The sequence below is a fragment of the Sorghum bicolor genome, chromosome 5 (genome assembly GCF_000003195.3).
Source record: "Sorghum bicolor cultivar BTx623 chromosome 5, Sorghum_bicolor_NCBIv3, whole genome shotgun sequence".
Lineage (NCBI taxonomy): Eukaryota > Viridiplantae > Streptophyta > Magnoliopsida > Poales > Poaceae > Sorghum > Sorghum bicolor.
In genome coordinates this window covers 67969470-67981860 of record NC_012874.2, presented here as the reverse complement: position 1 = coordinate 67981860, position 12391 = coordinate 67969470, and the positions used below count along the sequence as shown (strand labels likewise).

Genomic DNA, 12391 nt, shown 5'->3' with positions numbered 1-12391 from the left:
ATGTGCAAACCAAGCAGTTGGTATGAAATGGGCAGTGCAGTGCTGAAGGCTAGAGACAGGCAGTTCCATCGATGGCAAACAGGTTCGCGGGTTGCGTCTACGAGAGGTTTCTTTGTAAGGAAGAAACCTTATCCTCTCGGATCTCAAATTAAGTACCAGACTCCTTGATCTCATTAAGGTCTTCGTTGTATTTTTCCTGGTGCCACCTAGTCCTGATCCCTATTTTGCTCCTCAGATAGCAGCAGTAGCCTGACTGACACATACTAAAATCTCCTCCTCATCAGTGTCATGACACTAATATATATTGCTGTGAGACATAATACTAGTAGTCTAGTACGTGCAAACAATTTGAATAATGGCTAAGGGTGATGCATGAGGTATCCTAGAGTGGTATATATAGGGCTGGGCGAGGACTTTGGCAAGGTACTATTAGAAGTCTGCAATAAGGAAATTTAGAAAATTATTGAAAACTCTGGATGTAACAAACAAAAGGTAGTAGTTTTTCCTAGGAGTTCCCTACCTATAAAATTAAAGCCATCTTGGTACCGAAGTTATCGATGATCTCCAAAATATGTCAAACATGAAGTTGATAACTTTTTCATTAAAAATAGTCCATGCTGCTAAATTTCAGTTTGAAGTCCTCACAATTTGAAATTCATATTTTTTTTAATGATCTCAAATGGAGAAATTACAAAAAAAAACAAAGTTATGGATCTCAAAGAGCTGTACAACTTTGTATTGACAACTTATTTACTTGAAATCATTTATCGAAGGAAATTTGTGTTTGCATTTCTCACAATTTAGAATTCAAAATTTTCAAACAACATTAGTAAAAAGTGATTATGGAAGGCAGTGAATGGGAAAGGTACACGCGTGGTTTGATGTTTCAATTTTTGACATGTCCAATGCTCCATAGTACAAATGCAAACCAAAAGGATTTTTTTTTTTTTTTTGACTAAATGCAAAACAAAAGGTAGTAGCACCATTTAACATGCAGAAATAGACAAACTTCATTGGTGCCCATCTGTATACCGGACTGTCTTTACGTCGAAAACAAAAACAAACAGCAACAAGGGGAATATGATTTCTAGAAACCGTGTACATGGACTTGACGGACAAATGGATGGTATAATATTATAGCTTTCTCTTAAAGCCAACATTAGCTTAATGTGCTGGCTGTTTCGATTGGCTACATGGAAAAGATGAGTATTTAATACTTGTTTGTACATATCATCAGATGGGGATCAAACGTACAATGTATCGGCTATGAATGAAATAATTGTAACATGTCACCTGATTCACTAGCAAAAAAATGTCTTCTGATTCAAAAGGAAGACAACACCGCTAATGAATGGTTTGGGTAATTCAACCAATGGCAATCAGGTTCAGGGATCATGTCTACAAGATTTTCCTCATCTCTCGAATTGAGTACAAAGCCCCTAAAATCTGACTCAGGGATTTCAGTTGGGCAACTCTGTTGCTTGTGTCTGTTAGTCGTAGCTATCGAGCTGGCACGTCAGATTTCACTTGGGGTCATCAGAAATACTAGCATCTAGTTTCAATCAAACTCAGCCCAGCTGATCTATGTGGGGGTGCGATGCTTGAAAAACTGGTAGGGCGATTCCACCAATGGCAATCAGGATCGGGGCTGCTGTCTACCAGATAGTCCTGTAACAGGAAGAAGCTTATTAATCCCATCATATCTCTAATTGAGAAGTAATCGCCCAAATCTGACTCGGGATTTTGTTTCAATTTTCCTGATTCCACCCAGTCCTGATATGCACTTCACTCATTGTCTGGGCCACTCAAACAACACCGGCTGGCAGAGCAGAGCGGATAGGTACAGCCAGACAAAGACCGAAAGCATCACCTCATGTGTCATGAGACACAACACTCTCTTGAACTATAAATCAGGCGAATGGTGATACATACAGGAAACTATTCTATGCTGATAGAGGTGTATATATGGTGAGAGGACTCTGGCAAGCTGCTACCCGAAATTTGCAACAGAGCAATATGGCAAATTGTTGAAAAAATCTGGGTGCAGTGAATAAAAAGATACTGTCCTTAATTTGCTAGGGGGCACTAGTTATAACATTATTAAAGGCATTTAGCTGAGCACAAAAGGTAGGTACTACAATAAAAATTACATTAGTTTATATTAGAAAGGAGTCCAAAGATAGACAAAACAACCAGACGCTGGAGAAGAACTATCTCTTGAAATATTAAACTATTAGTACTGAAATGGCATCCAAAGCAATATTTGTATATATGTAATAATTTAATAATTCAATACGAATTGAAAACTAGCAAACAGCCCGCATGAGTAGCATGTTCAATGCCTTGATCAAGAACATTGCCGCCAAAACTAATCTTTGCCGTTGGAACGAAGTCCTCATGTGATCGGGCGTAGGGAGTGCTGCACGGGTGGCAGTGCTATATCTGTCAGGTGGCACCATGATCCATTAGAGGGGATCAACTGGTTATGGTGTGGTCAAGGGGCCTCAATGACGACACCAACAACCCGAAGCGAGGCTCCTTGGTTCTCGTGGCGAATCTCACAGGGCACCTGCTGGACTTGGGGCATGAGCGAGGCCACCCATGGGCTATGGCCACGAAGTGAGTGATTCAATCCACCATGCACGCTGCCATCTACTCATTCTTCTGGCAGTGACATGCATGCCCCCGTTCATCGGACAAATGCGAAACTTCAAATCTGTTTTGGATCCTCAATGTACTTGTCCCTGATATCACCTATTCTTAATCTCTATTTTACTTGCCCTGGGTCTCCACAGATCAACTAGCCTGAAACAGTTTACATAAAAGAGAGAAACACAGCTAAGAAATGGCAAATTACTAGCCTGAAGTGAACTGAATCGTGCAGTTCTCTTCAGTCCTGTATGACAGCAAAAGCGATTGAAATCGAAGGTACAAGGACTATGATGATGAGTATTATGATAGAACTGCTACCTCGAGAGTAACTTGCACCGCCCTTATCCCCTTGCCCACTGACACCGAAACTCTGTATTGCAGAATGAGGGCATAGCCTGCCAGTTTGCTGCGTTGACCTAGGGCCGAGAGAACTGTAAGGGACAAGAGCAAAATCACTTGGGGGCCACCGCCTGCCGGACATGGTAAAGAAACTGGAGACTGTGAAGAATTTGAGCAACGCGCTGACACATATCACCAAACTCCATCCCTAAACCAGATACAAGATAGGATTGCTTATTAGGCACTGTAACTGAAGCAGTGAGGTTTATGGGTTTTCCTGTATGTCACTCATTCCCAGGGCGTATGGGGTTCTCCCAGTCCCATGTTTAGCACTCATTCCTTTCAGTCTGGTACCTGATATTTTTCAGCCTTTCTCTCGCGCGCACGTTATGCTAGCTTGTGTATATATGCAGGTAGCCAGTAGTATATATGAAAGAAAATAAGCTAAATATAAAGTACAATGCACTTAATAGAAAGTAGGTATCATGTTTTTCATTTTATGAAAGAATGTAGCTAGGCACCATGATATAATATAAGGTGAAGGTTATTGGGAGCTGCATGGAAATAGTTTTTACTTTGGCAACATCTAATAATAAAGATAACATAGGTCATGATTGGTTATTGTTATATATAAGGTGAAGGTTATTGGGAGCTGCATGGAAATAGATTTTTTGAAATCAGCCTTTCGGAAGGTTCATACGTACTTAAGTGTCGGTAAAGTTACATAAGCTTTGTTTGGTGAAAGTACTTTCATGAAGATCAGGGAAAGTTAAAAACCAACGAAAATATTGGTCCCATATGAATGAACACCTACAATAATTTTTGTCACGCATGGACGGTTAAGCAACTTTGTCAGGCTGCACTCTTTCTTGAACATAGCCATATCTTGTTTCGTGTTAAAAAGCAACACGACCCAACCATCATATTACACTGCCAGCAGCTGAAACAAATCATCCTCCACAGTCCACAATTTGCATTGCATCACAAGCAGCAAGTCAGCAACACATCACCCTGTACATGTGTGCAATCTAAGACCACAGTACAAACAAGTTCTTGATAACTGATGAACCAAATTATCAATCTGACTTAAGAAACTAGATAATTCATTAGCATTCGTCGGGTACTCAGATAGGTAACATTGGCAGTGCCACCCCAATTGCTGCTATATACAAGATGTGTTGCGTTGCATATACATCCATGTCTAGTCATGGAGGAAACCATTCGTCTCAAGATATGACACAACTTGATCAGCCATTGATTTAGGTGAAGGGCAGTCCCCAACTTTACAATGGATCACAATCTGCAAAGATTGAGTTGTTCATCTCATTAGACTGTAGTACTCTAAAGTCATTATGTTATCCTTGAACTGGGAAACTTTAATTCTTCAGTGTAGCTAACACTACAAACATCTTTTTAATGTACAGAGACACGGAAGAAAAAGTTGTGGTAGTAGATGATTTCTACTAACCTCACAATCGGATGGTGCTTCGTAAGGATCATCAATGCCAGTAAAACCTGTTGGTGATTTCCCTTGGTTATTGGTAAGTTTTGCAAGTAAGCGGACAACGACAATCGGTTGGTTCATTTGTTACCTTTGATTCTGCCAGCACGTGCAAGCTTGTACAGGCCTTTTGGATCTCTCGCTTCGCATACTTCCAGTGGAGCGTTTAGGAAGACCTATGAAATGTACTTCTCTAAGCTATATATATCTCTCTAACTGAAATTCTGAAATAGAATAGATACCATATGGAAGAAGGCAGAATTCTCCAACTTCAGAAGTGAATCCTGCATATACCTCTATAAACGAAGACTTTGGTAGTAAACTGCGACATGCACTTCGATCACTTCTGTAAGGTGATATCAAGCTAGCAATGCAGATCAGGCCAGCATCTGCGAATAGCTTTGCTACTTCCCCTGAAAAGAACCACACGAACAGTAGTACATAGTAATACTTAGTTGCAAAAACAGAGTAAGTGCAGGGACATTTCAGAACAGAACATACCTACTCTGCGTATGTTTTCAGCACGATCTTCTGCTTTGAAGCTGAGGTCCCGGTTCAACCCATGCCTGAGATTATCGCCGTCGAGGACGTATGTCAGATGGCCTCTAATGTGCAACTCACGGCTCAGCGCACATGCGAGCGTGCTTTTTCCTGTGATAGATGTAAGGATCTTCTTAAATTTTAAAGGTTCAGCAAATTCTGTTTGTTACCATGAAGATCGTGTATGATCAGCTAATGCAGACCTGAACCACTTAGACCAGTGATCCACACAACACAACCCTTCTGGTTCAGCAAATTCTGTCTCTCGTTCTGCCCAATGGGACAATCATGCCACAGGATATTTGTCGATTTCCCCACAGTCGATGTCAAGAGGGTGCTGATACCTATCAAGCCCATGAAACTCTTAGAATGTTAAACATAATATATGTGATACGAAAGTCAATTATGTCATCCTTAACATACTTGGGACACTGCATCCTAAAATCTTGGGTTCACTACTTTCATATGTCTTCATTAACATTTTTATCAAAAGTAGGGTACTAAATCAAGCTAGTAAAACAGAAGTTCAGTAAAAGTCTGTGGTCCGTTCTAGAAAAAAAAAAGCCACTTTCAGCCTTGAAGTAAACTGGCAAGTCTTAAATTTGCTGAATAAAGGTGTGATGGATGAGACATATGGCCATTGCAATTAAGGGGACCTGACATATGACAACTCAGTACTACCACCCAACCAATAATTTGGTCACCAACTTTCTCATTCATTGTTAAACATACTACCAATGAAAGGAGTGACAAGATCCCACTAATGGCAGTATATATTATTCTAGTTCATGGCAAGGTTAATTAGGCATTGGACTATCGGAGCAGAACAGACAGCACAATAAACCTCAATTCATGAGCAACCTCAACTGAATCTGGCAGGTCCATTCAGTACGTAATCAGGCTGGAGAATGCTCTGAACATGCTGTCATTTTTGAGATGAACGGCTAGAGTGATTACAAACCGACCAACAGTTTCCATAAACTGAACCTTTTTTTTTTACGAAAGATCTCTTACCGGCTTTCATTAATAAGCAGAGAAGCAATAATATGTATAAGGCAGGTTTGCACGAGAAGAGCAAACCCGTGCAAAACGCGAGGTTTTTTCAGAGTATTCTGAAACTGCTCGCCACCCCTTTGCTATGATGCTATCTTAAAACAGTTTACATAAAAGAGAGAGAAACAGCTAAGACATGGCCTGAACTGAACCGTGCAGTTCTTTTCAGTCTTGTACGACGCTTCGAAAGCGATTGAGATCGAAGGTACAAGGACTATGATGATGAGTATTATGATAGAACAACTGCCTAGACAGTAACTTGGTCCCCTTGCCAACTGACACTGAAACTCTGCATTGCAAAGCCTTCCTTGATTCCTAAACTGATTTCTGCGCGTTTCAGGCAAGTCATTGTTTTTTGTGTAGATGACTAGATGTAGACTTGGGACACAACCTGCCAAGCGTATTCAGCAACACGTCCCCTGAACTAGAGGCTTTTCAGAAATTTTCAGATGTGTTGTGCTGCTCATGGTGTGTCTGTATGTAGTCTGTACCAGCCCTGTCCTGGTTTCAAGGAACAGAGGACAGTGTGTGGTGAGTGAGTGGTGGCATTAACAGCTCAGCTCGCTGTCAGCGCCACGGACTCTACTAATAAATTGGAATCATTTTCGTCCTGTACATTCAGTGGAATCATTTGTTTGTTGCAATCGCAATTGAATGCAATACGTATCAGGGATTCTGGGCTGTACAGATCTTATACCAAAATAGGTCATGTGTTCCGCATGCATGGGTCATCTGGTATGTCTGAACATAACTGAAAAATCTGCTTCACCTACCGTGCGGCACTGTCGTTATCAGTACCACTTTTGGTTTCAGGATGAGTGGTATGAGTACCACTTTTGGTTTAAGGATGAGCAAGTCCGTTAACATTTCCATCAAAAGTAGGCTACTAACCCAAGCTAGTAAAACAGAAGTTCACTAACAATCTGTGCTCCATTCTTTGAAAAAAAAATGCCACTTCCAACCTTGAAGAATGAAAATTGATAAATCTTAATTTGCGGAAAGCAATTTATTAAGGGAACCTGACATATGACAACTCAGTACTACTGCCCAACCAATAATTTCATCACCAACTTTCTCATTCTTCTTTGGTAAATGTACAATCAATCAAAGGACTGAGGAGATCCTACCAATGGCCGTACTAATGTCAAGGTTAATTACGCATTCATCTGCTTGATGACTATAATGATGCAATCGAGCTCCAAGATACAAGCACTAGAATGATGTGGATTATGATAGAACTACTACCTGACTCGGATCACACTTCGTCCCTTTGCCAACTGACCCCGCAACTCTGCTTTGCAGAGCCTCCATTGTTTCCTAAGGGCAGTCTCAATGCATAGTTTCATGGTACAGTTATCAAGACTGTAAACTAGGTAACTGAGCCACAAGAGTTTCATGGGGATGAAACTCCTCTCACATCTAATGAAACTCCTTCATTTAATGATCCTGCCAAGTCAGCAATTTTGTTTATGTGGCACCCTATTTAATGTGCATGACACTCTCATGAAACTTGCATTGAGACTGGCCTAACAGATCTGTGTTTCAGTCATAGTAATTGTTACATGCAGAGCTAAATCATTGTGCAGAGACTTGGGACACAATTTCCAACTTGTATGTATGTATTCAGTAACAGATCCCCAGAAGTAAAAGATTTTTTTTTTTTGCAACTTTCAGCTGTGCTGGTTTCAGCGAACGGAGGACAGTGTGGTGTGGTGTGGTGAGTGGTGGCAATAACAATAACAGCTAATATCACTGTCAACGTCACGGAATCTAGTAAACTGCAATCATTTCCGTTTCATGGATTCAGTGTGATACTCTGATTTGTTTGTTTGTTGCAAAACCGCAACCGAGGAACGCGATATGTATGATTATCACGCATGGTTTGAGTTTCTGCAGGAATAGTGTTTAGCCTTTATGAAGGAAAACCATTGTAAGATTAGTACGGTTTGAGCTTGTTTATGTGGACTGTGGTTTTTTTTTTCTTTTTTGATTTGCGGTTAATAAGCCGAGTCAAATCAAATTATTTTAAACTCCTGCTGCACTGAATGAACTGAATAAACGATTCAACAATCCTTGGTTTGCATTTCCTGCTATCACCTAATAACAGAAGAAACAGATTCTCTCTCTTTTGCAAAAGGAAACGGAATCGGTTGCGACCTATACCGCACCTGCGACGGCCGACGACGACCCATTAGGAGCAGCCACCACCGCCGTCACCGGCTCCGTCCCCGGCCCGGCTGCCCGCCTCTCGCCGGCGGCCGCAGCCACGATCGTCGTCGTCGTCGTCGTCCTCCCGTGCCTCACCGCGACGAGCCTGACGCCACCGGCGGCGGCTCTTGGTGGTCCGCTGGCGAGGCCAGCGCCGCCAACAACGGGCCTCCACGTCCTCGTGCTGTGCTCGTCGCCGGAAGCATTAACGGCGCCGGCGGTGGAGCACGGCCGTGGAGGAGCCCTCGCGAGCATGGTGGTGGTGGACGGTGGTGGCTGGCTGGCCTGGCGGGCGCGGTGGAAACGTGGCGTGGTTTGGTGGCCCTGGCCGTCCAACTGGAAGGAGTACGTCTTCTATATATATATATATATATATATATATATATATATATATATATATATATATATATAGCACGGACACGGCTCCATCGATCGTACGTATGGATGGGTGTAGATGTGCGTGCCAACGTGTCAGGCCAAGCTTGTTGTACGTGCGTAGCAATTATGATGTCACCGTGTCCGCTTGCAGTGGAATCTTGGATCAAACTGCTTGGAATCTTGGATCAAGGCTAAAGTCTGGCTTAGTTTTCAAAAATTTTCAAGATTTTACGTCGCATCGAATCTTTAGACACATGCATGAAGTATTAAATATAGATAAAGGTAAAAACTAATTATACAGTTTGTCTCATTAGTAGAAAAAAAGCTCAATAATGGCGGTTGTAAACACATTTCTATAAGCGTTTTTCGTAACCTCCGGCGATATGGTCCACTAGAAATAAATTTTTGCACTGGCGGTTAACTGAGAACTAGAAAACAGATTTTCACTGACGGTTCTCTTAGCCAACTGCCAGTGGAAGCATTTTTCTAGAAAAATATGAAATAGGCTTTTTAAAATAGAAAAAAAATTAATCTCAGGAAAGACCTAGGCCAATGGAATTTGCGATATAAATTTTTTGAAGCTAGTTAATCCATGATTAGATAATAATTACTAAATACAAACGAAAGTGTTACAGTAGCTAAAGCTAAAAATTGTCGCAAACTAAACAAGGCCTAAGTACGTAGGTCAAATTTGGGGTACAGTAGAGAGAAGCAATTCTCTATGTTGACTGGCACTTTTTATTTGGCGGTTATTAACGTGAGTTAAATTATATTATACTGCCGCAGTCCTGCTGCAGTGAATGAACGGACTAAACGATAATCTGGGTTTCCATTTCCTGCTAGCTACCACCCAACACAAAGTCATAGCTAAAAATATTATTTGTTGATTTATTATAAGAGAAAAATACGGTAAGATAATTTAATAGGCTTGTCTTTTGCAAAAAAAAATGCAATTAGTTGCCACGATAATACTACCGTACCTGCTACGGCCGACGACGATCCATTAGCAGCCTCTACCATCATCGGCTCCGGCCCCGGCCCAGACGCTGTCCTCTCGCCTGCGGCCGCAGCCACGACCCTCGTCCTCCTCCTCCTCCCCGGCCTCGCGGCGACCAGCCTGACGCTGGCGGCGGCTCTCGGTCGTGCCGGCCACCTCGCTCCTCCTCGTGCAAGGCCAGCGCCGCCGCTCGGCACCCCGCCTGCAACGGCGCCGGTGGAGCACGGCCGTGGAGAAGCTTTCGCGAGCATGGTGGCTAGCCGGCCGGCCGGCGCTATGGAAACGTGGCGGAGTTTGGTGGCCGTCGAGCTCGAACGATGCCTATATATATATACGGCCGGACAGACACGGGCTCCACGATGGGTGTACAAATGTGTGTGCCAACGTGGCAACGTGGCAGGCCAAGCTTGTGAGAGAGTGATCCATGTCCATACTATTTATGGGACCATGTCACATGAAAACGTCAGCTTGAAGTTTTATGTCACCATGTCAGAACACGATGGCTACTGTGTTTGATACAGTAGTACTCAGTATTTTTCTGTTGGCTTGGCTAATAAGGTATGATTGAAAGTACCGTTTACTGATTTGTTGGAAGAGAAAAATATCGTTAAATGGTTGACAGATTCGACAGATAAGCTCAATCGAACAGAATGAGTTTGTTCAATTTTTTTTAAAAAAAAAGCTCTGTGGGCGAGAATATTAGGCTCAAAGTATTATATTTATGCTGAGTTCTCGAACCATTTGAAATTGTAGACTTTCCGAGTGTGGAGTTTCCTGTAGGTACGATTTGAAAATCTCGAGCTCCATCAGAAATTCTTGAGCTCTAATAAGCAGATTCTGACTAGCTTATATATATATACTGTACAAGTGTACATGAACTTCGCACGAACGAAGAAATAATGGAATTTCGTACTGTATTACTGGAAGTACGTACTTGCCTATATAGCTATTTCAATCAAGTCAAACAAGCCTTAAAAGATGCGGTTTTGGGGAAGCTCGATCTAAAAACGGAAAACAGCCATTTTCAAGAGGACGGGAATATGATCTCGTGCCCTCTTCTAGTTTAGTTTACCTCCTGTCGTGCCGCCTGTTGGTGGTTAAAAATTGCGGGCAGGTTCACTGAACCTGAATTCCTGTCGAGATAAGTTGCATGCATGCACGGACTCTTCTTTGGATTCATTCTTTGGCATCTTATTAATAACGAGATGCTTTTCCAAGTTCCTTCGTTCGGCAGGAAAAAAAAAGGTGATGCGTTTTCTTGCTGGAATCAACGAGCTAAAGGCACGCACGCAAAATGCTTGCGTCACCACTCATGGAACCTACTACCTCACCGATGGCAGCAGCAACGCCGCAAGCAGTGGCGGACCCAGGATTTGACCAAGACTAGGGCCAAATTCTGGTGGCCAAAATCCAAAAGCTATAACGTATAGTATAGCTTTATAGGACCATATATATACACACGTATATCACAGAAAATAAAAATTCTCAAGCAAAGTTTGCAAATTCAAAGAAATTCTTGAACTATATAATTAATAGTACGATACAATAATATCAACGAGAACATTGAAAAATAAATACCTATTGTCTAGTGAAGATTTGGATGCTTTCTGCTTGCTCTTGCTCTGGATCTGGCAGTGGAGGATGGTTGATTCGTCGTTCTTGTTCACCAACTCGAGAGAAATACGATGCAATACTCCTTGCTCTCTTCATCTAATTAGAAACAAAAGTTCACAATTAGTAAGTGAAATCAAGAGAAAAAAAACTAAATTACCGAATTACTAAAAAATTGAAGAAATACCTTCAGGGGTGACTGGGTGAGCCGGGCAGCCGTGGCCCCTGCGCTGCGCCCCTGCGCCTGCGGCCCTGCGAGCTGCGGCGCCTGCGGCCTGCCTGCTTGCGCGCTGCGGGCTGCGGCCTACGGCGGCCGGCGCCCGGCGCTGCGCGGCTGCGCCCTTGGTGGCCGACTGACCGGCGCGGCGGCGCCTGCGAGCTGCGTGCCTGCGTCCGCGCCGCGACCGCGAGGAGGGAAGCGCCGCGCCGAGCCGCCGAGAGTCGAGAGAGGAGGGAGAGGGAGAGGGACTGAGGGAGGGAGAGCGGACCGAGGACCGGCGACCGCCGCGCCGAGAGAGGAGGGCAGGGCTGGCTGCGGAGCGAGCCGCGAGCGTGCGTGCGGCGGCGGACTGGGAGTGGGAGCGAGCGAGCGTGGGACTGAGCGTGCCCTAGTTCTTTTGTTTGGTGGGCTTTTATTTTGGGCCAAATCTGAAGAGGTGCTCCTAAATTTTTTGGGCCATGACTAGGGCCCCGGCCCTAGTGGCCCTAGGCCTGGGCCCGCCCCTGGCCGCAAGCATTTAGCATGAACAACCTATTCATGCAAGTAGATAGATACTCCTCCGTCTTGTAATATAGTGCGGTAGCATTCAAAAATTATCCTCAAATATAATACATTTTAAAGATCAAGAACTAATTTTACATTAAATATTTTTCCACTTATCAGCCAATCATCATTAACCACGTTGACGATAGTGTCTGATATGATTAGGAAATAAAATGAGGGTACATTATATCTTTTATGTTCTTTTTTAATTTGTCTTAAAATTCTTAAAATACATTATATTATAAGGCAGATGGAGTAGATAGATAACAAAAATATATGCAGTTAGTACACAACTAGTCAGTGGTGGAACAAAAATAATAATAATGGGCCAGGCCAGGACTAAGGTACG

General features: G+C 42.9%; 1 protein-coding gene across 2 annotated transcripts; it reads right to left on the bottom strand.

Moving 5' to 3' along the window:
* LOC8068326 (adenylyl-sulfate kinase 3) lies at positions 3831-9973 on the bottom strand. Of its 2 annotated transcripts, none has more exons than XM_002449850.2 (7): positions 9652-9973; positions 5236-5376; positions 4994-5143; positions 4787-4905; positions 4584-4668; positions 4460-4506; positions 3831-4291 (listed from the first exon to the last, which is right to left on the bottom strand). In XM_002449850.2, the coding sequence occupies exons 1-7, from the start codon at positions 9917-9919 to the stop codon at positions 4193-4195; spliced, it is 909 nt and encodes a 302-aa protein (XP_002449895.1). In that variant the 5' UTR covers positions 9920-9973; the 3' UTR covers positions 3831-4192. The 2 variants fall into 2 exon arrangements, with proteins under 2 accessions (XP_002449895.1, XP_021317890.1); XM_021462215.1 differs by lacking the exon at positions 9652-9973 and adding an exon at positions 8254-8590.